Source organism: Carassius auratus, chromosome 8, assembly GCF_003368295.1.
Source record: "Carassius auratus strain Wakin chromosome 8, ASM336829v1, whole genome shotgun sequence".
In the NCBI taxonomy this organism is placed as follows: Eukaryota; Metazoa; Chordata; class Actinopteri; order Cypriniformes; family Cyprinidae; genus Carassius; species Carassius auratus.
In genome coordinates this window covers 8925828-8948375 of record NC_039250.1, presented here as the reverse complement: position 1 = coordinate 8948375, position 22548 = coordinate 8925828, and the positions used below count along the sequence as shown (strand labels likewise).

At 36.4% G+C, this 22548-nt stretch overlaps 1 protein-coding gene across 1 annotated transcript in view; it reads right to left on the bottom strand.

Moving 5' to 3' along the window:
• LOC113107208 (nephronophthisis 4) overlaps nt 1–22548 on the bottom strand; it is a 64551-nt gene that overhangs the window by 22589 nt on the left and 19414 nt on the right. Inside the window, exons 4-9 of the mRNA XM_026269553.1 lie at nt 21930–22064; nt 18273–18421; nt 14696–14887; nt 9611–9801; nt 6093–6253; nt 4285–4465 (exon numbers count right to left, since the gene is read on the bottom strand). Of these exons, the coding sequence (XP_026125338.1) occupies nt 4285–4465; nt 6093–6253; nt 9611–9801; nt 14696–14887; nt 18273–18421; nt 21930–22064 (1009 nt within the window). The remainder of the gene's footprint in view (nt 1–4284; nt 4466–6092; nt 6254–9610; nt 9802–14695; nt 14888–18272; nt 18422–21929; nt 22065–22548) is intronic.

The window sequence follows — 22548 nt, the reverse complement described above, 5'->3', positions numbered from 1 at the left end:
GTTATTCGGTTGAACTGATGATGACCATCACAATGCCACAAAGAAAGATGCATTGATTGGTGCCTTGCAATGACAAACATTCTGTGCTCAAAAAGGACAGGGAGGAATCTTAAACAGGGAGAAATGGAAGAAGAGGTGGATAGGTAAAAAAAAGTAAATTACAAAAACAATACTTAAGCAAAAAAAGAAAAATACTGAAATGTTGGTGTAGGTGAATTCTCCTTTGCTAATGACCCTTATCTTACTGGTTCTCTATCTCTCAACTGGGATTGCTGTGCATTGAGACGCAGTAAATTATCTAAACTGCAGTGTAAGTGGTTTCACAACAAACATCAACCGCCCTAAACATTCAACAGCTTTACCTGTGATTACAGACAGGTGAGAGCTGTAATTACAAGTCTGAGACACAGGTCAGGCACAAAAGTGATTGAAGGTGGGAGTGTGTGTTTCAGGGCACTGCCAATGATTGACTGAAAATCCACTGAAAATAGTGATAGAGGGGTACACAAGTCAGGTGTCTAGAACTTAAACACACACTTCTTTTGTCAATTGGAAAAACAAATAAACAAAGACAAATGTTTCCAGTATTTAAATGAAGAGCATTTCATTTAAAGATCATTATTATGTTTTGAAATGGCGAATGAGAACAATGCATTTGATCTCAGACTGGTGGTTATTTGTCATGAAAAAGGCATACGTGATTTAACATTGTGTACATAATTAAGAGCGTTAACTGTAGATATATACCAATAACAATCAATATATATATATAAAAAACCTATACACATATATATTGTTTGATATAAAGTATTTCATACTCACTGCTGCTACTACTACTGTATATTAGATGATGAGGCTGTTTATTTATTTTTAAGTTGAATGGGATGCCAGCAGCAATTGAACTGTTATTTAACTTGGAAAGTTGGTTAAAAAAAAAAACCATATACATGCATAATGAAGGTGCTCCAGGCAGCACAATGAGATATTTAGCTTTAATAACAGAATATTCAAGTAAGGTCAAAGTGGGGGGGGGGGGGACTAAATCAGAGATATTCAACCCAGCACAGGATTAGATTTCTCAGTGGAGGCTCAAGAAATGTGCTCCAAAGTTTTACATTAATACTAACCTTTATGACTTTTACACGATTTAAATATTCGCTAATTAATTAAACATAAATACACCATGCAAAGAAGCTACACCTTATGACCTGAGTACCCTCTCTGTACACTGCACATACGTAATATTGTCAGAGATTTAACAGTGACAAACACATGTGAAACTTTGGATTTACCATGGACTTCTGCATAGAGTAGTCAATTGATGTGATCGATACACAATAACGAGCAAACAAACAGTCTACTCTAATAATGATACATATTAATGCCTTTACTGAACACTCAGTGTAAACTTTCAAAGTGCAAGAAGGAAAAAGGGTGAATCCCTAGACTAATGACTTCTCTAAAAGCTAATTGGAGTCAGAAGTCAGTTAACCTGGAACCCAAACAATGAGACGAGATAGAAATCAGCTCGTATAAAAAAAATAAGAAAATAAATAAAAAACACACTCTCACAAAGTTTGCTACTGAAGCATTGCCAGGTATGAACCATGTCCTTAGGCAAATGATATCTCAGAATGCCTAATATTAAGCATACAGTGCGAAAGGGTTATAAAATATATCTCTAAAAGCTGTAAAGTTCATCAGTCCACGGTAAGAGAAACTATCTACAAATGGTAAAGTTTCAGCAACATTGCTACTCTCCATAAGAGTGGGTGTCCTACAAAGAAGAGTGCAAAAGGACATTTCAAGAAACCAAGAGTGTCAGTTAAAGGCTTTTATGGCATCTTTTGAATATGCATGCATCCCTGTTGACATGTCTATGATATATAAAAATGATTCGAAATAAAAAGGATTCATTGTTTGTATGTTATTTGTTTAAGCAGACTATTCGTATAATGTTGTTTAAATTAAGATTAGAAGAAGGTTTATGATCAGATATGCATAGCAATTTCACACAAATCCCTCACATTCAGTTTCACATTCAAAATACGGCATTAAATCACATCAGCCATATCTGAACAAATGAGGGGTTTGCTGGATTGTTCTGAGAGCAAACAGCATAAATATTAAAGAAAGATGATTTCAAAGAACGCACATCTTAAGATTTATAGTCTAACCCTTTATAAGAGCTAAAGTTTGTTCTTAAACTAACAGTAAATTTCTCGAGTTCATAGCTCCCTAAAACTTTTCAAAGACTTCCACAAAACCCTCTCATGCCTATACATACACAACCCAAAACAATCTTGTACAATATTGTGAACCAAAGTGAGCCCTCAAGCCTTACAAACCCACAGAAGACTCTAGAACAAGTAAAACTTCAGCAAGTTTAATCCTGAAGACATCGGAAATATGATTCAGTTCTTTCTCAGTGTCCCCGATAACTTTACACCTGCCGGTTGGGTGTTTCATTATCTTTAGATGCCTCCATTAGACCCCTATTTACCCAGCAGAATGCCTTTCTATAGCTTTGGAAATCATTCACATATGGAGCTCTTTTATCTGTAGTGGAGCACATGATAGGATTTCCATTAGGAAGCACTTTCTCTTATCTTCTAAATGTTGCTTTGTTTTAAAGGAGATAGACAGAAGTCTACACTGGCCCCTGTTGCAAATATATACCATTGTTTTTTGTATTTTTAGCTTGAAAGCAGAGATAGGGGACTCGCTTGGAAATAATTGTCGAGGAAATGCGATTTTCTTTCCCTCTCTCCCGTTCCCCATCTCTCTTCTTCTCTACTGAAATCTTCGCCACGCTTATCAAACGTTTGCAGATGAGCAGCGTGGGGGCCAGAGGCAGGCGAATTATAAAATCCTAATCTTTCCTCCCCTCCAACTGGCCCCGCGTCTCTCTCTCTGTTCAGTATAAAGGCATAAAGAATCCGGAGGTGATAGAGCCTGTTGCTACTGTGAGAAGCTTTTGACAGATGCACCGAAACACTCGGAATTCAGAGATGATATTTAACCTGTTCCATTAGTGGCAAATTAAGTTATCCATTTCTTTTATGTGGATTCGCTGTTTGTTTAATTATTCGCTTGTCTCTTCGTATCAAGCTGAAGTTAATTAAAGAGGATTTCATTAAGAGCTTTTCCCATCATGTTTTCACATACGAAAAGATGCCAATCATCCCGAGTCCAATTACACGGGAGCTTCATTAATTCCCAATGACGTGACACTTGCTATCGGAGCAGAAAATGTCGAAACAGAGCAGGGTCGAGAACTAAGACATCAATTCTGTGTGCATTACCCAGAGCGGTAGACTCACGCCGTCCCACGTTATCAAAACTTGACAATGTATTCAATGGACCAATCAATCCATTTGCATGTACATAATGAAAGCCCCAATCCCCCACTCTTCTGACTGATAATTGTCTTTGCTTTGACCAAGCCAATCCTCTGAGGCGCTTTTGAAGGATAAACATCTCAGTAAGCCTTAGAGAACGACTAAACCTCGATCTCTTGTTAACGGCGACCACTCATTAGGAAACAAATAAATGGACAACGCATTAATCTCAGACTGAGATACGGTGTTGAGCAGCTTTTGAGCGGGTTGTGGATGAGTTAATTGATTCCGACCGCTGAGAGTGAGAGACAGAGGAAAGCCGATGGGTATCTGACTGTTTGGCTAATTTCTCAAGAAACACTTGCATTTTCACCGGGCCTCTAAGACGGAGCTTAAGCAGATAAACATAAAGACAAACTGTGAATAGCTTTGACTCAGCTTGGATTTCCGGAGAGGAAAACAGCTCAGATGTTTAAGGTCACTAATGACGGATGCTTCTTAGTGACGTCTCAAAGATTGGAAAGTTAAAGACCAAATGTATCATTTAAGTATGTCTATATATCCATCCATCCAACAGTCTATAGCTTTTAAATGTTTTTTTTTGTTTTGTTTTTTTCCTGAAAGCTTTGTGTCAAGCCTACATTCAACATTTCCTAGGTACAAAATTACTCCTTTTACTTATGCTTTTTATTATTCCAAACCAAAGGCCAAATTTCTAGTTCTAGTTTGCTTCCTCACTTCAAATTTAAGAACTGAACTCTAATTTAAATGGGATTTTTAATTCAATGCTGAATGTTGCACATCCCTGACAGATACAGAATTTTCTGATAATGCCACAAAACTATGTTTAAACTTTTCCGAGAAATAATGTTACAAACTGCTTTTTTAAGTATTTTACCTTAAAAATTGCATTTTTAATTCATGGTGCTTAATCAATCCTTACCAACGTTGCCAAGCCGCAGATGCAGAATTCCTTTTACGGTAGTGTAGACGTTGATGGCTGGAGTGGCGCTGTGCTTGTTGTCATGCCTGCTGGCAAAGCTGGCATCCTGCAGGTACTCAGTAGTGATCACTTCCAGCTCATGGTTCACCTGGACGGCTGCACGGCCTTGACGGAGCATATGCTGCAAAAGCAAACGTCACATACTATTAAAGGGTTAGTTTACTCAAAAATGAAAATTTGTCTTTGTTTTACTCACCCTCAAGACATCCAAGGTGTATATGATTTCCTTATTTCAGATGAATCCTATCAGAGTTTTATTAAAAAAGGTCCTGGATCTTTCAACCTTTATAACCTTTATAATGGCATGGTGTTTTTGTTTCACAGTCCAAAAGTAGTCAAATAAAGCACACACATCCATATAAAAACATGGATCACACAGCTCTTTGGGGTGAATAAAGGTCTCCTGTAGCGAATCGATGTTTTGTAAAAAAAAAAAAAAAAGATGGTCGTGAATTAGAAGCACAAAACAAGGATTTTTTAAGAAAAATTACGGAGGATTTCAATATAATCCAAGAGGAGACCGTTTTACCTTTGCTAGATTAAGGAAAATTTGCTTCCTTTGCTCCTGTAAACAAGAATTAGTTTTCGGGAGACTCACACACGTATGCGCTGCGATATCTATTTTTCTTACAAAAATGCATCGATTCACTACAGGAGGCCTTTATTCACCCCTGGAGATGTGTGATGCACATTTTAATATGGATGTGCATGCTTTATTTGACTACTTTTGGACTGTTGAACAAAAATGTACAAAGCTTGAAAGAGCCAGGACAATTTTTTATATAACTATGATTGGAAACGTCTGAAAGAAGAAAGCCATATACACCTAGGATGTTTTGGGTAAACTAACCCTTTAAAGCTGTCAATTTAAGGTTTAAATTTAGAGTGATCAATTATAAAAAATTGTGCTAAAAACAAAGGCGATTCGTCATGGCCCCTGAATCAATTCTACTGATCTTACCACGTAGAACATAAAGATAAACAAAAATAATGAGCAACTAAGACATATGTTCCAGGCTACTGACAAATGCCACCGCATGATGACCTTGTGGTAGTGTTTGAATCCTAAACGGATCCTTTGTTAATTCTGAAAAGGTCAAAATCCATGCTAAAGATGAACAGTCCAATTATGTTGATGTGATTGTATCTATTTCTGGTCTTGTTTTGTTTTAACCTTTATTCAGCAGCTGACATCAATGAGAGCTCTAGCCATGAGACCTGCGGCGGCGAGATCTAACAGACACAGGTGTCCTGAAGTATGCCATGCATATTTCATTATTTCGACATGACACTCCCATCTGAGCACACTAAATAATGAATACCACAGAAAGGTTTCGATGTGCAGGGTGACTGTCAGCCTGAGTTAAAAAGCTGTGTGAGTTCTGTTGGGCTATTAATGAGGGCAGTATTTGTACCCGTGTCAAAATTCTGTGTAAGGCTTGTGGGGTTACTACCAACTTGGCAGGTTGAGGACTTGCAAGGCTGTTGCCAAGGAATGTGAGGTGAGTTGTAATGTTGTTTTGTCATTGTTTATGTGAGGTGAGTTGGGTTATTGTAATATTACTGCTGAGTCTATGAGTGTGTTTACATGCATGACCTTAGAGAATAAGCTGACAACATGTAAGGTCATGTAAATTCCTTTATTGGCTTTCTGTCAGCTAATTTAGTTGGCAAATGTCTTTGGAACAAATTCCTTTGTTTACATTTTAAATCATGGTTTTCTTGCAAGCAAATTTAGGTAATTTTACCTTCAGCTCCACAGCAGCTGAGCCAATAAGCATTAAGGATTCACTGTCCCAGACATCAATCTGCAGGGAGTGGAGTGCCAGGTATCGCAGGAACCAGCCTCGTTCGCCTGGCTTGAGGAACTGCGGGTCAACTCTGTACTGCAGCTGCAGACCAGGACAGCCTAAGTATGAGAAAAACAAAAGTACAAAAGGAAATAACAAACATGAATTCTGAGAGGAGATAGAAAAAGGTTTGAGATTAGGGATGTGTTTAGTGGCTATATGGAATGAGAGGGAAGTAAATCTCCCATCTTTAACGCAAATCTCAGGTGGGTGAGATAACGCAACGTCCAATTCTCTGAAGCAAGCAATCAAGGGCTTTTATGTAAAAACCAAACACTCTGAGCTCAGTTGAGCCACCAAGCGAAATGTGTGGGGAAATTTACATAAACATTTCTGAGATGTCCTGTCAGTCATGAATATCAAAATGTTTTCTATGCGTTCCCACATGTTTCTCCGTTTCTAAAGTGATGACAGTAATCAGTGTTGAAAATGCTTGGGTAACACTGCATTTACATTTATGATTTTATGCAAAGCTGGAGAAGGTCCTGGACCAATACTTCATGTACAGGCCTAAGCAGTGATTTAAAGTAGATCTGAGCAGTGATTTAAAGTCAGAAAAACAAGTGTAAAGAAGTGTAAGGCAGCATTATTGATGTGCTCCATGGGATTTATAGCAGAAGCTGGTAGGCCAAAAAAGAAGGAACGTGTAAAAAGAGTAAAGAAGTGCAAGGCAGCATGTTTGATGTATGGCGGAGATGTTGACAGACTTGCAAAAAGGGAAGTGCAGTAGTCAAACCGTGCAATGTCCTTAGTCTGGATGAGGAATAGCGGCCAAGGAAAAGCATTTTTTTTTTCTACTGAACAGACCCTTCGGCCACCTTAGCAGAAAATTAAGTTTGGAGGTTATTTTGAGAGTATATATATTTAGAAATCACTGTAGCATTCCGATTTGGTACAGCTGTTTAATGAATTGTTGAAGAACAGCATGTATTTGAAATCTTTTGTAATATAAATTTTTTTTATTTACGCCACAGTGTGTACACATACAATCTTAGTTGTGAATGATCTAAGTGTAAAAAGAAAGTGGTTAAGGTCCAGTCATCAATCCCTGTGGAACCCCAGTGGAGTAAAGCATGTAAGCCTTTCCAGTTGACTTGGTACCCGCTGTCATCCAGGTAGGATATAAACTAGAAAAGCACTGACCTAGAAATGAGCATTTCTACCACCTTAGAGATCAATAGTTTGTTGTTTGTAGCATCAAATGCTGCCAAAAGATCCAGAACAAACAGTATGGAGTTAAGCAAAGACACTCTGATGATGTGAGGTTATGGAAGCAACAGTGACTGGATTTGAAGCCTGATTGATGGGGCCAAGCGGGTTGAGCAGTCAAAATTGAATATAAATGAATGCATTTTCATTCGTTACAAAACAGGCAAATGCAACACTAATGCTTAATGAAGTCAAAATGTTAAACTGACTGTTGCTTTTACATTGTACTACTTCAGGCATAGAGCCAAAAATATTATTTCTTTATTGGAAGGAAGTGCAATGCTCAGCCGAGAATCTGGGATGAGAAGATGTTATGCAACAACCAGTAATTGCACAATAACAGCATCATATCCCACAGGATACAGATGTTCCCTCCACAGACATCAAAAGGCCTTCTGCACAACATCACCATTCAGCCTTTAATCTTTATGGCACTGTATGGCTCATTGCCTTGTATAGTCAGGCCAGAGGTGGGTTTAAGGGCTGAGCTCAGTGCACTGAGGCATAATGCTTTAACGCCTTATAGCAGGGGTCTTCAATAGGGGGTCTGTTACCCCTATGGTGCCAGAAAATTATCATTTGATTTCAAACTCTTTTTTTGTGAAGGAAATTTTTTTTTTTTAATAAAATGTAGTTACAAAAGTTCAATCATAAAGAAGCTACTGTAAATGTTTCATTGTTTCTCAAACATGCAGTATACACTGTACATAACTGCTAATTCTTTTTTATTTGCCATGTAAGCACATATAAATACATTAATGTGGTTCCATATGTATCAGGGTTGCACCATTTAGAATTAAACTGAATACCTTTTAAAATTGTATTCAATTCATGAATTTATAATTTGAATTGAGTATGCAATAGTATACAGAACGTAGAATATATAGTCAGACAGACAGGATAGACACATGGATAGACAGACAAATTATAGACAGACAGACAGTATAGACAGATCAATATATAGACAGATAAACAAAGAGACATACAGCACAGACAGATACAGACTGACCAACAGACAGACCAATAGATAAACTGACAAATAGACAGACAGACAGAATTGCACAACCCTGGTATACGTGATATTCTTCTGTACTTATTTTCACCAAGTGGTCCTTAACCTGAAAAAGGTTGAAATCTCCTGTCTTATAGGGCTGACTGTGAGGACAGGGCTTGCATGCTGATGCTAAATGTATTTTTTATGTATGATATTACATCTCTTCTGAAATAAAAAGGCTGAAAGCAGGCTGTTAGAGCTGATCCTCTTTTACCCTTGCATCTCTCCGTCAAGCTCTCATGCTCTATCAATCTCCCATTATCGGTCTCATTTCTTCTGTTCTCCACCACTCTATCTATCTTACACTTTGATACCTTTGTTCTATCTCTATCATCTATCCCTTCACTCTTCTAAGCTGGTCGCTGTAGGCAAATAAGAAGCTGCCTACTCATCATGAGACAGACACATTCTCATGTCATGTATGTTGCACCTCATCAGATGTTTTATCTAGCCAATCAGTAAAAGCCATTTCAACGCAACAACTGGTGAAATCGCTGCACAGTTTTGGTTTTCTCTCAAAGTGGGAGCCTTTTCAGTCAAAGTATTGCTTGCAACACATAAAAATCAAGGCAATGAGCTTCAGAGAGCAAAAAGCCCCTCTCTGGCGGTAGGAAAAGTGTACCTAAAGTGCTCTTAGCTCAACATTTTAAGGTGCTTTGAAATATCGGCCTCTGCCAATCTGTGAGAAACTATTGATAAAAATAACTCACATCAGGGGCAGGTAATAAGTATTTTTGGCAGCCGTATGAACCAACTGAGCCAAAACTGTTCTCTCAGCACTACCAAGTTCATCACAAAGTCACGCCGCTCCTATACTTCTCCTCAGCAGGCTGCTGTGTATGAAGACTCCTTCTTAAAAGCAATTACTGGACTTCAGCCAAGAGCCGTAAAACTCTAATTGGTCATTTTTTTTTAGCTTTATTCACTAAAATGCTGCATATGTTGCTGTTAAAAATGGCTATAAAGTTTTAAACAGACATTGATCGAATTCATTAGAACGGAAAAAAGGGATATTGGTGATTTTGAGGAGTGCTATAAATATGCGTTTGCTTTCAAGAATGCTTCTGAAACAAGATAACTGATTAGTCAAATAAACATGTTTAAGAGTGCTGAAGAGAATCGTAAAGCATTCGCACCAGGATGGTAATCATACCAGAGCTGAATGTGCCGTCCTTGTTGATAACAGAGAGAACACAGGGGTAATCAGAGCCGGATTTCAGCTTGCTGTTCCTCTCCGGGTCAAGCAGCTTCAGACGCTCGGTGGTGACAGGGGGAAATCGGTAAAGCTGGAAGGTGAAATGGACAGTTCTGGGCCAGTCTGAAATTACACCAGCTTGTGGGACCCTAGGGAGAGATAGAAAACTTATTGGCATTGGGGAATTTGGCATTATTGAAAAGCAATGGTGACACAGAGTGCGTTGAGACACTTCTGGATCAGTGACAGCACTGCATATGATCTGGAAGAGATATTAGGAATCATTTGTTGGCGGTCTGTTATGAAGAATCAATCTGAGTGACTTCACAATGATGAGCAAGTCTCAGTGACTCGATGATAAAGAGCCAGTTTGAGTGACTCCTTCATAAAGAAGCAGTATCAGTGATGCAATGATGGAAAGTCAGTTCAAAACGCTCTATGATGAAGAATCTGTCACACTATGACAAACTCCTTTCAACTAGATCAATACAACTCATTTTAAAGTTTTTTTTATATATATATATATACAGTTAAAGGTCATATCACGAGGAGGCAAAATGTCCTTGATCTTTTTCAGATAGTTTATTGAAATATGAAAGCATACTGTAACTTTCAAAACTAAGAATTCCTTCATATTTATTAAAACTCACTGCAAAAAAAGGGCCTTTCCATACTTCTGATATTATGAATGTATTCAAACCTTAAAAAAAAAATAACACGTGGGAAATAAAATAATGAAATGAAGAAATGAAATAACACTATCATGAATATAGTTAATGGTGTATAACTGCCCGACTGAAACCGCTCACCTAATCAAAAACTATAAAAAAAAGTATCCTTTTAGCCAGAGCTTGAAATAATTATACTTCAGGGTTTTTTTGAAGTAAGAAAGAGCAGGTAAATCATAAAACAAATCTATTTAATCATGTGGAACTTTAGCATTACCTCAAAGCAAAATCAATAACTTTCTTGCAAATTCATTGCACTGTGGCTCCTTCACAGAACAGAAAAATCAATAAAAATAAAATAAAATAATACAATTATTTGTAATTTGGTGAAGCAGGACTTTTGGAGAGAAGTTACTTCCTTAAAAACATGATTTTTTAAATCAATTTAATTATCCAGTAATGGTCCACTGCATTTTATGTAAGCAATAATCATCCATCACTGAACCGCTCCACACCTGAAGAAACAACTTCACTCAACACCAGGAGCTCAGCCTCAGGGAGCCATGGGTTCAGTCATTCAAACCTGAAGGTTTTAAAACCAACAAGCTGGCTTTAGAACCCCAGGCTGCCATTACATGGACAAGAGGATAAACAAAAGATATAAATAATTAAATGAAAGGATATAAATGAATTAATCAAAGTCCTAGGTGACATTTGAAAGCTGACAGGGCAGTGCGAAGAGTTCGTCTCCATCTTCAGCAGAATGAATTAAAATGGAGGGATAGATTAGGGAGGGATGATTGCTTTCTTTTCTCTTTGTGAGGAAGATTAGCAATCAATCACTCAGAGTTAGATAAGGATAGAAACTATTTAGAGTGCGGACAATTGGCAGGCCCACTGAGCGCCATCACATCACAATTCCAGAGTTTAAGTGCTATTCACTCAAAATGTCAGTTCTGACCTCAGAGCCAATCAAATGAGCTGAAGTCCACAATTAAAAGAATAGGCCTTACAGCTACGCAAGGATTTCACATCAATATTCACCGGATAAACAAAGGAATAGATAACTCAGCATGGTGAGTTGAAAAACTGAAATTTCTGAGAGTGAATGCAGAATATACACACATGCACAATAATGGTGTACTTTTAAAAGGATATTAATTTAGCAGATAAATCACACAGTTTTATTTCCTTCACAAAACATAAATGCATGCAGGTATTTCAGAAGGCCAGCAGGTCAATGTCATGTCCGGTGACTCACCAGCCTTTACAGTGAGTTTTCAGAAAAAATTAAGTTTAACCAATCTATTTAAAAATCCATTAGCTTATCAAAGTGTTTGCCCTCCTTCACTTACACATAATAGCAGATAATAAATCAATCTAAATGCGGAGGTATTTTAGGTCAGGTACAATCTGTCACCTTTGACCCAGTTCATTTGCTGTCAACCCTGGATGTTTAAATAATATTGGGTAAATTGGTAGATTTACTACAGTCGTGTTTTAGTACTTCATGTTTTTAGTACTAGAAATACTTAATATTATTATTAGTTACTGTTGAAATCAACATTACATTAACAGAACCTAAATTATATCCATTACTATCAGGGCTGTTAATAATATCTCTTTGATATTTATTTAAATTACATTAAATCATACATGATATTCGAATAGACTATAAAATGTAATTAAATTCAGTAAACCAGGGACTTTTTTTGACAGCAGTATGTTTGCAAGTTCATGGTTCTCTGCTGTTGGTTAACAGTCACATGACATACAGGTAAACAGATAAAACACTGCATGTTTTGTAAGTGTTTTGACAAATTGACACATTTTTGTTATAGACTAAATCTCACAATTAAAATTGTATTTAAATTAAACGTGCAGCCCTATTTATTAATTAAAAAAATTTATGATTTAAATAATTATTAGCTTTTGATAAGCTCACAAAACCACTGCAGTTACTTTTGCAAACACCCAGTTATGCATAAAAGAATACATTATATATATATATATATATATATATATATATATATATATATATATATATATATATAAATAAAGAGAGAGACAGAGAGAGAGAGAGTAAGAGGTGGAAAGTAACAAATTACATTTACTCGCGTTACTGTAATTGAGTAGCTTTTTTTGTGTACTTCTACTTTTTAAATCTGTAATTTTACTTTTACCTAAGTATATTTTGTTTGAAGTATTGAACTTCGCTAGATTTTAAAACACATTAATTACGGAGTAAAATAAATAAATAAATAAATAAAAATCGCTCCCTGGAAACTACTGCATTAAATGATGGGCAGGAGGGCAAACTGGCGCTAAAATCACAAGAAAGATGCAGACAGACAAAACAGGCATTAGTGGTGCACATACCCTTGAAAACGAAACCCTGTAATATTCTGAAGTTGAACTCAAAGGAAATAAAGTGAACCCTTGGCCATATTTATGCTCTATGCAGTGTAAGCTGTGCTTGCCTGGGGAGACCAAACTAGCAGCTTATAAAATCTCGACAAGACATCAACCCTTCACAAGCATGTAGAGGTAAGCTAAATAATTGCATCGTTGCACTGGTTGTTAAAATGAAGCTTTGACATTTTAGCAAAAAGTTTTGCACAAATTAGCCAAAAAGACAGTGGTGCTGAGTGTGCAATATATATCGTCTGCGATAATATCACAATTGTTGTTTTAATACAGTTCAGTTCAGTAAACAAGTTAATTAAGAGACTTGCATTTTAGATACAATTTTGCCTGTTTTTGCTCTATTTCTACAACAAAAAATAATTCCAAACAAAGCACAGTTTTGTGTCTCTGAGCAACATTTGTCTCTGACAGTCTTTCATTCCTGAATTAATCAACTGTTTAAATGATTTGGTTCAATCGCAATGATTCACTTATTAACAGTGACTTGCTGACACATTTTAATTTCACATTTAAAGTATCCTTTGATTTTTATTTTTATAATTAATTTCTTATCATTTCAAATGAGTATTCAACATGTTAGGTCTTGTATATCAAAACATTATTCATGCATTTGTAACTACAGGTTTAATTTCCTGCATTAAACAGGGTGTAAATACATCTAAATGCCACTTCCAATGAAGCTTCTGCGTTTCCTCTGCATTGAAAAGATTAATTTTGCTGATACTGATTTGCCTGGTAACAGCCCAAATGTCTTATTATTCTAAATAACTGATTCCTTTAATTAAAAACAACTAGTTTGAGATTAATAGGCCTATCCCAGGGGCTTTCAAACTCAGTTCCTGGAGGGCCGTCGCCCTGCAGAGTTTAGTTCTAACCCTGCTCCAGAACACATACTGTATCATGTAGTTTTCAAATAAGCCTAAATGATTAGACAGTGCCCCCCAGGGACTGAGTTTGACACCCTTATATTTATATTTATATATACACAGACATACAGTACATACAAACATACAGACAGACATTCTATTTTGGGGAATTACTCATATTTCATTGTATGTGTTAAATGGATCCTAAAGTTGAAAGAGACCAATTCCCTCACCTTCTCTCCCCGTTTGAGAAATACAATGACTTGACAGAGACAGTGAGAGAGATACAAGAGAAAGAGAGGGAAAAGGAGAGTGTGCTTTACATCTATCAATGCCTGATCTGAAAACAGAGAGGTGCCTGAGTCTGTCACAAGCACACTTGACAAGCGCCGTTTCTTATATAGACAAGTTAGCATCAATACTTGAGTGATATATGAACATTTGTTGACTGGAGGCCGAAATAAGCTAGCCAGGGATGCTTGGCCCCGAACCAACACTTGAAGAGCTGCATTACTACTGAAATAAAGGACCTGACATCTCCTGTTTAATAGCTAGTGTTTCAGCACTGCTTGTAAAGGCTGTAGACTAGAACATACTGCTCTATAACAGACCCGCCTGCGAATCCTTTTAAGCAGATTAAGGCATTTTGTAATTAACTATTAAAAATACTCATATATTATATTACTTCTTAATATTATTATACAATTTCAATGCAATTTTTGGCCCTTTCCCAATGCTTTAAATATATTTTTTCCTGGAATATACAAATAACCAACTGAAATAAATGATTAAATTTAGTAGAGTACTTAAATAAACAGCATTATTCCAGATGGATGATATTACAAAAAAATTAGATAACATTCACATTAAATTCCAATGTCTGTCCTTGTCCAGACATGTCTACAATTTAAATAGATGGCATGCAAGGAAGTAAACTGTGCCCATATGTAGATATGAAAAAAAGCTATTACTGTGGACATATACGTATAAGGTCATACAGAAAAGAACACAATAGAACAAAAACATAAGACTGAAACCATAAAATGCAACCAGCGTTGCTATGGCCTGACATTCAGAAATACCTGGTAAAAGCAAGGAACTGAAGGATGAGAGTGTTGGCCTGCAGAGGATCTGCTTCTTCTCTCTGGGGGTTAAAGTTCACAGGCTCGGAAGCATCCAGAACCTCAGCAACCTGGTTCTGAGTGTCCAGGATCTGTGGAAAACCAGAGGAGAAAAGCTGGGCCAAAGATCTCCGGGAGGTCGATCTGGAGGAGCTGAGAAAGACAAATCACATTTGCACAGTGAAAAAAAAAAAAAAAGGAAATCTGGCTGTCATACAATTTTCTGACATATCTAATGAAATGTTACCCTAACATAATGCAGCTTTTTCCTATTACCTAGGCATTTTCTTACTGAACATCTGCCATACTGAGCCTTATTCAGTTCTGCGTGCTTCACGGATCTTTAGTTAAAATACTATACCAGAAGCGCATGATCTGCCAAGTGCTGTCGAGACAACACAGGACACAGATCAGTAAACAGATTTCACATGTAAGTACCCTGTTTAGCCACAGCACGAACTGTGTCAAATGTTAGAGCTCCAATGAAATCATCGCACATGAGATGTCGTTCATGGTTTTATGAGGCTTACATCAAAGCACCACTTTCTTATGATTTTCTATGACTTTCTATTCCTATGACTTTCTTATATCATCAGAAAAGACTTCTTTCCTGGAGGAATTGCATTGTTGTAGATAAAACGATATTGTCGCACTTGAAATATGTTCTGTTAGACATAGAAAGAATATCAGACCAAGAGAAAGCAAAACAGGGCAAATACATTTAGTAAATGTGGGCAATGTAACAGCTGTTGTGCAGAATTGTATGGCATAAGATATAAAATAGTGGATGTTTTCATATATATTTGGTGTAGTTTATTTAATAATGCAGAACTACAATCTTCCTGCTGTCGGAACAGATCTGAGAACATAATATAGCCACAGATTTTCACTGCTAGAGCTGAAATCAGAGGTATGTCAATAAGGGAAATGTGAATATGGAAAGTCAATATGATGTCAAACTTGACTGTTTGAACTACATAAACTTTCACATATGTAAAACATTTCATACTCCCTATACAATCCCTATATAAGCAATGTGATTCCTCAGTAAAATATGTGAACTTGAACTGAAGCTATACAAAGCCCTTTTCCAGCAATAAGAAAAGCAAAAATATATGTGAGGAAAACGACAGCAGGACTTTAATGTGTTCTTCCAGTGACTCACAACTAATTAGGAGACACAGTAATTAGGCCTGCACTTTAATCACCACTGACAAAGAGGAATACAATATTACCTATGGATCATGGTAATTTTCTGCTGAGTTACACATTAATAAGCCTTGCTTATTACTTTCACACTCGCCTGCCCAATAATTTTTTTACGAAGATCTACACAGAAAAAAAGAGAGAAGTGAGAGAGACATAAACAAAGCTAAAAGGCAGAAAAAGACTAAAAAAAAAAAAAAAAAACAACGTTCTGGCAATCATTTCTTTAACTTAATTTGTTTGCATTACTAATGTATAATCTATAAATGAATTAAGAATATTGAATTAATTACATGATATGCTGATTAATACAAATCACAGTTAATTAGCACTATATATATTTCACGAGAAAAGCCCCCAAATTAAGATAATTCAAAACATTATTGTGGCACTAAATAACAGAATAAACAATGCTCTACCGCTTGAGCTACAGGAACACATGTATGTAATTTTCAAATATGTATTTTGTTTTTCAATTTTAATTTATTTACCTATTTAATTCATTAATTAATCATTTATTATTGAACATTATCCTATAACTGGCCCATATGTGGACTGTTTGGGGAGGTTATAGGATAATGCTCAATATTATAATTGAGTTTTATGGGCATGATTAAATTATATATATATATATATATATATATATATATATATATATATATATATATATATATATATATATATATATATATACAAGACTCAAGAGATGTATTATATAAATGTTTTATCATAATGTCTCAGGAAATCAAAAGGACTTCTGTCTGAGTGCTTCATAAAATACAAGCATAAATAATCTAACCAAATGAAGGGCCCTCATATAGAAAAAAATATCATTTGAATTCACCTCTAGTCTAAATGTAAGAACTTAATTCATTCCAGCTGGTTTAGTATTCAGGCTTCAACTTTAATTTCATAGGTCTCAATCAGATATGACATCTGGCCCAAATTAGAGTTCTCATTTTAAATAAAGTTTCATGCTACATAAGTTGGTTCCTTGTACTGTGTGAATCTGCAGTTCCAGATGTCAATTATGTTGGCCTGTCAACTGTCTTTGGTCAGAATCAGATGACGCACTCACATCGAACAGCTCCTGAATGACAACTCTGCACTCCGACAAGACTTTAAATGGCCATCTCAACTCAACTCAACGGCTTCAGCAAAACTGTCGCCACTTTTAAAGGACAGTACAAGTCCACATATAAAAACGGACAGGGCCCTGAAATACTTCAGCTAAAATAAACATGACATAAACAAATGTGCTGGTCTCTTGAAAGTGGAGCAATGGCAACAGAGAGGGATACTGAGAGAGAAACTAGCATTATCAAATTTGTGCATGATGGGGATACAGAATAAATGCTCCCTATCTATCCATCCATCCATCCATCTATCTATCTATCCTGCATCCATCAGCTTGTCTGTATACACAAAGTCTATAAAAGGGATGTAAATTTTCAATCATTCCCATAATTGATTGTCATTTAAGAAAGCACTCCGTAGTTTGGGATCATCATTTTATATCCTGTAACAAAGACCTCTTAGTGCGCCTTTTTAAATGGTTTCATGGTGCTTGTTATTGTATTTTAAAACAATCGCAACATTTGCAATTGACCATGCTTTTGGATTTATGCTGTTCAAGCTCATAAATTAAAATCATTCACACCATTAAAAGCCATTCAAAGCCATTCAGAGCTTATATTCTGTTTTGCTGGTTGGTCACAAAATTCCACTTATTTAATATTTATTGTTTCTTCTTCCAAATCCTCACTGTCTCAGACTTTATATTCTTGTTTTACGATTTTAATCCATGTGTACGCATTGCATTTTAGGGTGTACTCACACAAGTTACGGTTGCCTTGAACTGATCCCGAACGCGATTACCCCCCCTTCCCACTTCCCCGCTGGCCTGCACTCACACTTGCACTAAACTTTCTGGGCCAGAGCATGCTTAAGTCATGTATAATATAAAGGAAGAAAACCACTTTCGGTAATATTTTGCCAAATAATTAATAATAATTCATTTATAATTTATGCCGTGCATTGATTTTCACTTGTTATGTATCAGAAAATGTTATCTGCTCTAATCAATCAATCAATCAATCAATCTATCTATCTATCTATCTATCTATCTATCTATCTATCTATCTATCTATCTATCAATCTATCTATCTATCTATCTATCTATCTATCTATCTATCTATCTATCTATCTATGGCTGGTTTGGTGCCAGGAACATAAGTAGAAGACTTCTTAGAAAATAGAAACTACTACAAAAGTGAAGAATATGGCCACTGAATAAGTGAATTATTTGTAAGTGTGTCTGTATGGTTCTCACCCAGCAGTGTGTGTTCCGAGGGTGATGACAGGGGCGTGCACTGGAGTGAAGGTCAGCTCCTGCATCTCATCCTCTTCCTCATTTCTGTTTCCCTCTCTCTCCTGCACACTCAGCTCCAGATGAGCTATGCTGCCGGCAACTGGACGCTCCTGATTCAATTTAAATCAACACACATAGGCAGAAAGAGAGGAAAACAGACAAATTCAAGAATCATTTTGGACTGAAGTTCAGCAGCAGATCCTGCAATACAAAAAAGCCAGAGGCTCCGATGAAGTTCTGGCTCATAAATCTTCAGTGTATGATTATCTCTCTCTGTGAGGACTGCAAAATACTGAGAATATTTAATCAGCAAATCTAAAAAGAACCTCCTAAAATGTGCAAAAAATATCCATGTTTGAGGGTAATAACAGATGTTTAGGAAGCAGATGAGATTGTTAAGACAACAGAGAGGTCAACAGATCAGAATCAGTAAGGAAAGTTCATTATTACTTTCACAAAAAAATAACATACCACTGCCAACAGACACTGCACAACCAAATGCTCTACAAGTTCTTTATGAAACGCCTGAAGACACGACTCTTCCAAGGACTTGATCAAAAAGCAACTGCAGCATTTTCTATACTCATTACCTAGCTTCAGACAGCACACCCACAGGCCACTGACCGTCAGGTTTATATTGCTAAAAAATTGGAAAGTATTTTCTCAATCAGGCGAGCTTGAATCTGACTGGCTGGCTTTACACAGTTTCTAGGAATCAAGGTGCTCTTTTCTTTTTTTGCCTGGAAACCAAACTAGTTTCTTTTGAAGACACACTCTTTTCTTTAAGTTTTGAAGCTTAGTGAGATCAAACAGTTTAGTCTGAGACAACTAACTTACCACAAATAGAATTGTATATTTGTTGCTTTTAACTTTTAAATAGTTTTTTCTTGACCTAGAACAAAATTGTTGTGCTATTATTTGGAATTATTTGCATTTTTCCTCAGTGGTCTAATAATGTGGTATATTAGAAATATCTTATTAGATAAACCTACTCTTAAAAGAACAAAACAAACAGACAAATAAAACAAAATACTTCAAGCCAAGTAAGGCTACATCCGTACAAAAACCTTTTTTAAAAGGATTGAATGAATGTATGAATTAATAAAGCAAGTTTCACTAACAGTACTACTGTTAAAAAACTTTGATAAAATAAATGCAGCATTGATGAGCATAACAGACTTAGAGTACTGTACTATATATTATATTTATCTATTAGCTTGTACTTTTCTGGCAAACTTTAGCTCTTTGTATCACACTGTTACTGCCCACTTTTAATGAATTGCTTGGGTGGTAGTAATCCTCATTATATGTATGTACATGTGGCATGCTGGTATATGCATTCAAAATCACATTCAATCATGCACACTATACACACATACAAATGCTATGCAGTATACTTAAAAATGCAATTGTAACACTTCAGCCAAATTGCAAGTGAATTCCAACATTCTGCATTTGTGTTTTAAAAATGGTACAGCTCAAGATGTTCGCAAAGCTTTGTCCATACTGACTGATCTTTTTAAGTTAGCTGAAACCAAATCCAAATAGAATTTGAAATTCTAACTTTAAAATAGGAATGGGAGATTAATACACAGAGAAAACAAATGCACAGGGAATAATTTAACACCATTCCAGAATCACCCAGAAATGACATGCAGGAAGTTGAGCATAGCAGAGATATTCTCCTTAATCTCAGCAGAACAGCCCATGTATGGCACAAACAGCCTTAAACAACTGTGGAGGCGGTAACAAAGCAAGTTGTATGTTTATTTACAGACATCATACAGTACATCATATAGTCAAATGCACCGCATGACTAAAGGCAACAGCATAAACATATATGCTCCCACACACGATTAACATAAAACCTTTGGATAGCTTTGTGAAAATGTATGACATGTTCCCACTCTATACAGACTGTATCTACACTGTATTTACATTAAAACAACAAAAGCCCATTACCATTATAAACCGTTCCAGCTCAGTTTTCTCAGCATGGCTTGCTGATGTTGCTGTGGAAAAACTGTAATAATGCACTGATGGTTTTATAGTATAATACACAATGTTTTTTACACAACAAGGGACATTACACTAATTAAAGGTAAATTTGTTTCTTCAAATTCAGTATGGCATAATTGTTCATCAACAAATTCACTGCAGTGAACGGGTGCCGTCAGAATTTAGAGTTCAAACATCACAATAATCCACAAGGAATCCACATGACTCCAGTAAGAGCTTTGTTTGTAATAAACAAATCCACCATTAAGACATTTTTAACGTCAAACTATTGCTTTCAGCTAAGAGTCCTGTATTCATAATATTGCTTTCTCCAGTGAGAAAAGACATCGTGTCTGAATCAGAAGAGAAATATGCACAGGCCATGCACCAATTGCTAGAGAAAACAGTTCAATATAGCTTTAAACAAACATGTCAATGGATTTTAATGTGATAGGGTAACAGAGGACAGACTTTTTCAATAGAGAAAGTGCTATTATGGATTCTGGACAGAAGAGACAGTTTTAAGTTAAAATGCCTTAATTATACATTCGTTTATTACAAACACACAGCTTTTCACTTCACTAGACATTAACTGATAGACTGGAGTCACATGGATTACTTGTGGATCATTCTGATGTTTTATCTGCAGTTTGGACTCTTATTCTGACATTTCTCCAAATCAGTTCTGATGAAGAAACAAATGTATCTAGATCTTGGATGGCCATGGGCCAGGGGTAAATGCATTTTCAGCAAATGTTAATTTTTGGGTGAACTATTATTTTAACTTAAATAATAGAATATTATCTGAACAAATTTTCTTTTCTTAGCTACTCTGGGAACTTTTTTCTTTCTATACTGTGATCCTCCTCCATAAAGCCCTCGCTCCATTGTTTACCTACAAAAGCAGTATCATGTAGATGCCAACTCTTGCGTACCGTCAGGAAAACGTAAAGCCTGACAGTGGAAAAAGCCTTGCGGTACATAAAATGTTGATGATCATGTGAATCATGAATCATTAAAATGTACTTCAGAGCTCAAGTGAACAAATCTGCTGGACCACTGATGGATATATTGTGAGTGTGGAGCTGCAGTCACCTTAAATCTCATTTGCATGATTTTCCAATTTAGTGGCATAGACTCACTGAACCAGATCAAGTTTTAAAGTTCTCTCCAGTTTTTGCGGTAAGGAAAAACCCAAACTGGCACTTACAGTAGATCTTATGCAAGCATGAAACATTATAATAGTGCAGCTAATTTTGTCAAAACGATGGGACAGTTAATGGTGTTCTTAGTTCTGCAGTTTGATACAAAGTTTAAAGTCTGCAAAATGGTATTGAACAATTGTAGTTCACGTCAATACATGTTAAAAACTCATTTTAGTGTGAAATTCCTTAATGCTGCTCTCAACAGGTTAGGTGTGGGTTTTGTGGTGTACAGGTGTCTTTATAATCAGGGAATCCAAGTGCTGTGTTTTTTTTCTATGCTATATTATGTTTTGAGTGTAGGCGTTTTATTCCTTTGCATGAATGTATCTCTGTGCTTTGTTTTAAAAGAGCATATATACATTTGTGTGTTCCTGTTGAGTATGTTTGTGTGTGCGTATGTGGGTGGAAAACTTACGACATGTGACAGCTGGTGGGCCGATGCCATCGGGGAGGGAGAAAGCAGAGAGGGGAGCTGTTGTTGCCATGGAGACCCCACCGTGTGGCTCATGGTTGGGTAGCGTGAAGTCGCAACCAGCTGAGAGAGAGACAGCTGAACAACAGAACCAGAGAAAGGATAAAAAAGAAAGAAGAAAAATTAATACATATTTATCCTACAAAACAACGGGCAGAAGCATCTGACGGTGTGGCAATCCCCCGCAGCTGGCATCTACATAAAGCCAACATCCAGCCAACACAACAGCAGGATGAAATTAGAAACCTGTTTAGGTATAAATGTGACAGATCCAGCTTTGGGTGCTGCTACGCACATATTTTCATACGAGACCTAATTTCTCTTTCTTTACTTTGAGCCTTTCGCTGTTCCTGTTTGCCTCATGCTCATAATTTGAGTCTCTATTGTTGACAAAAGTAGCATTATACATCAACACCAATACACTTTCTGAACTTCTGACGCAGTCATCGATTTCTGCCTCTTTCAGAGTCTGATATTACTCATCTCAGCTGCTGAGTTTTTGTCTTTGGACAAAAATGCCCTTTAAATTTCCAGCATTATATATATATATATATATATATAA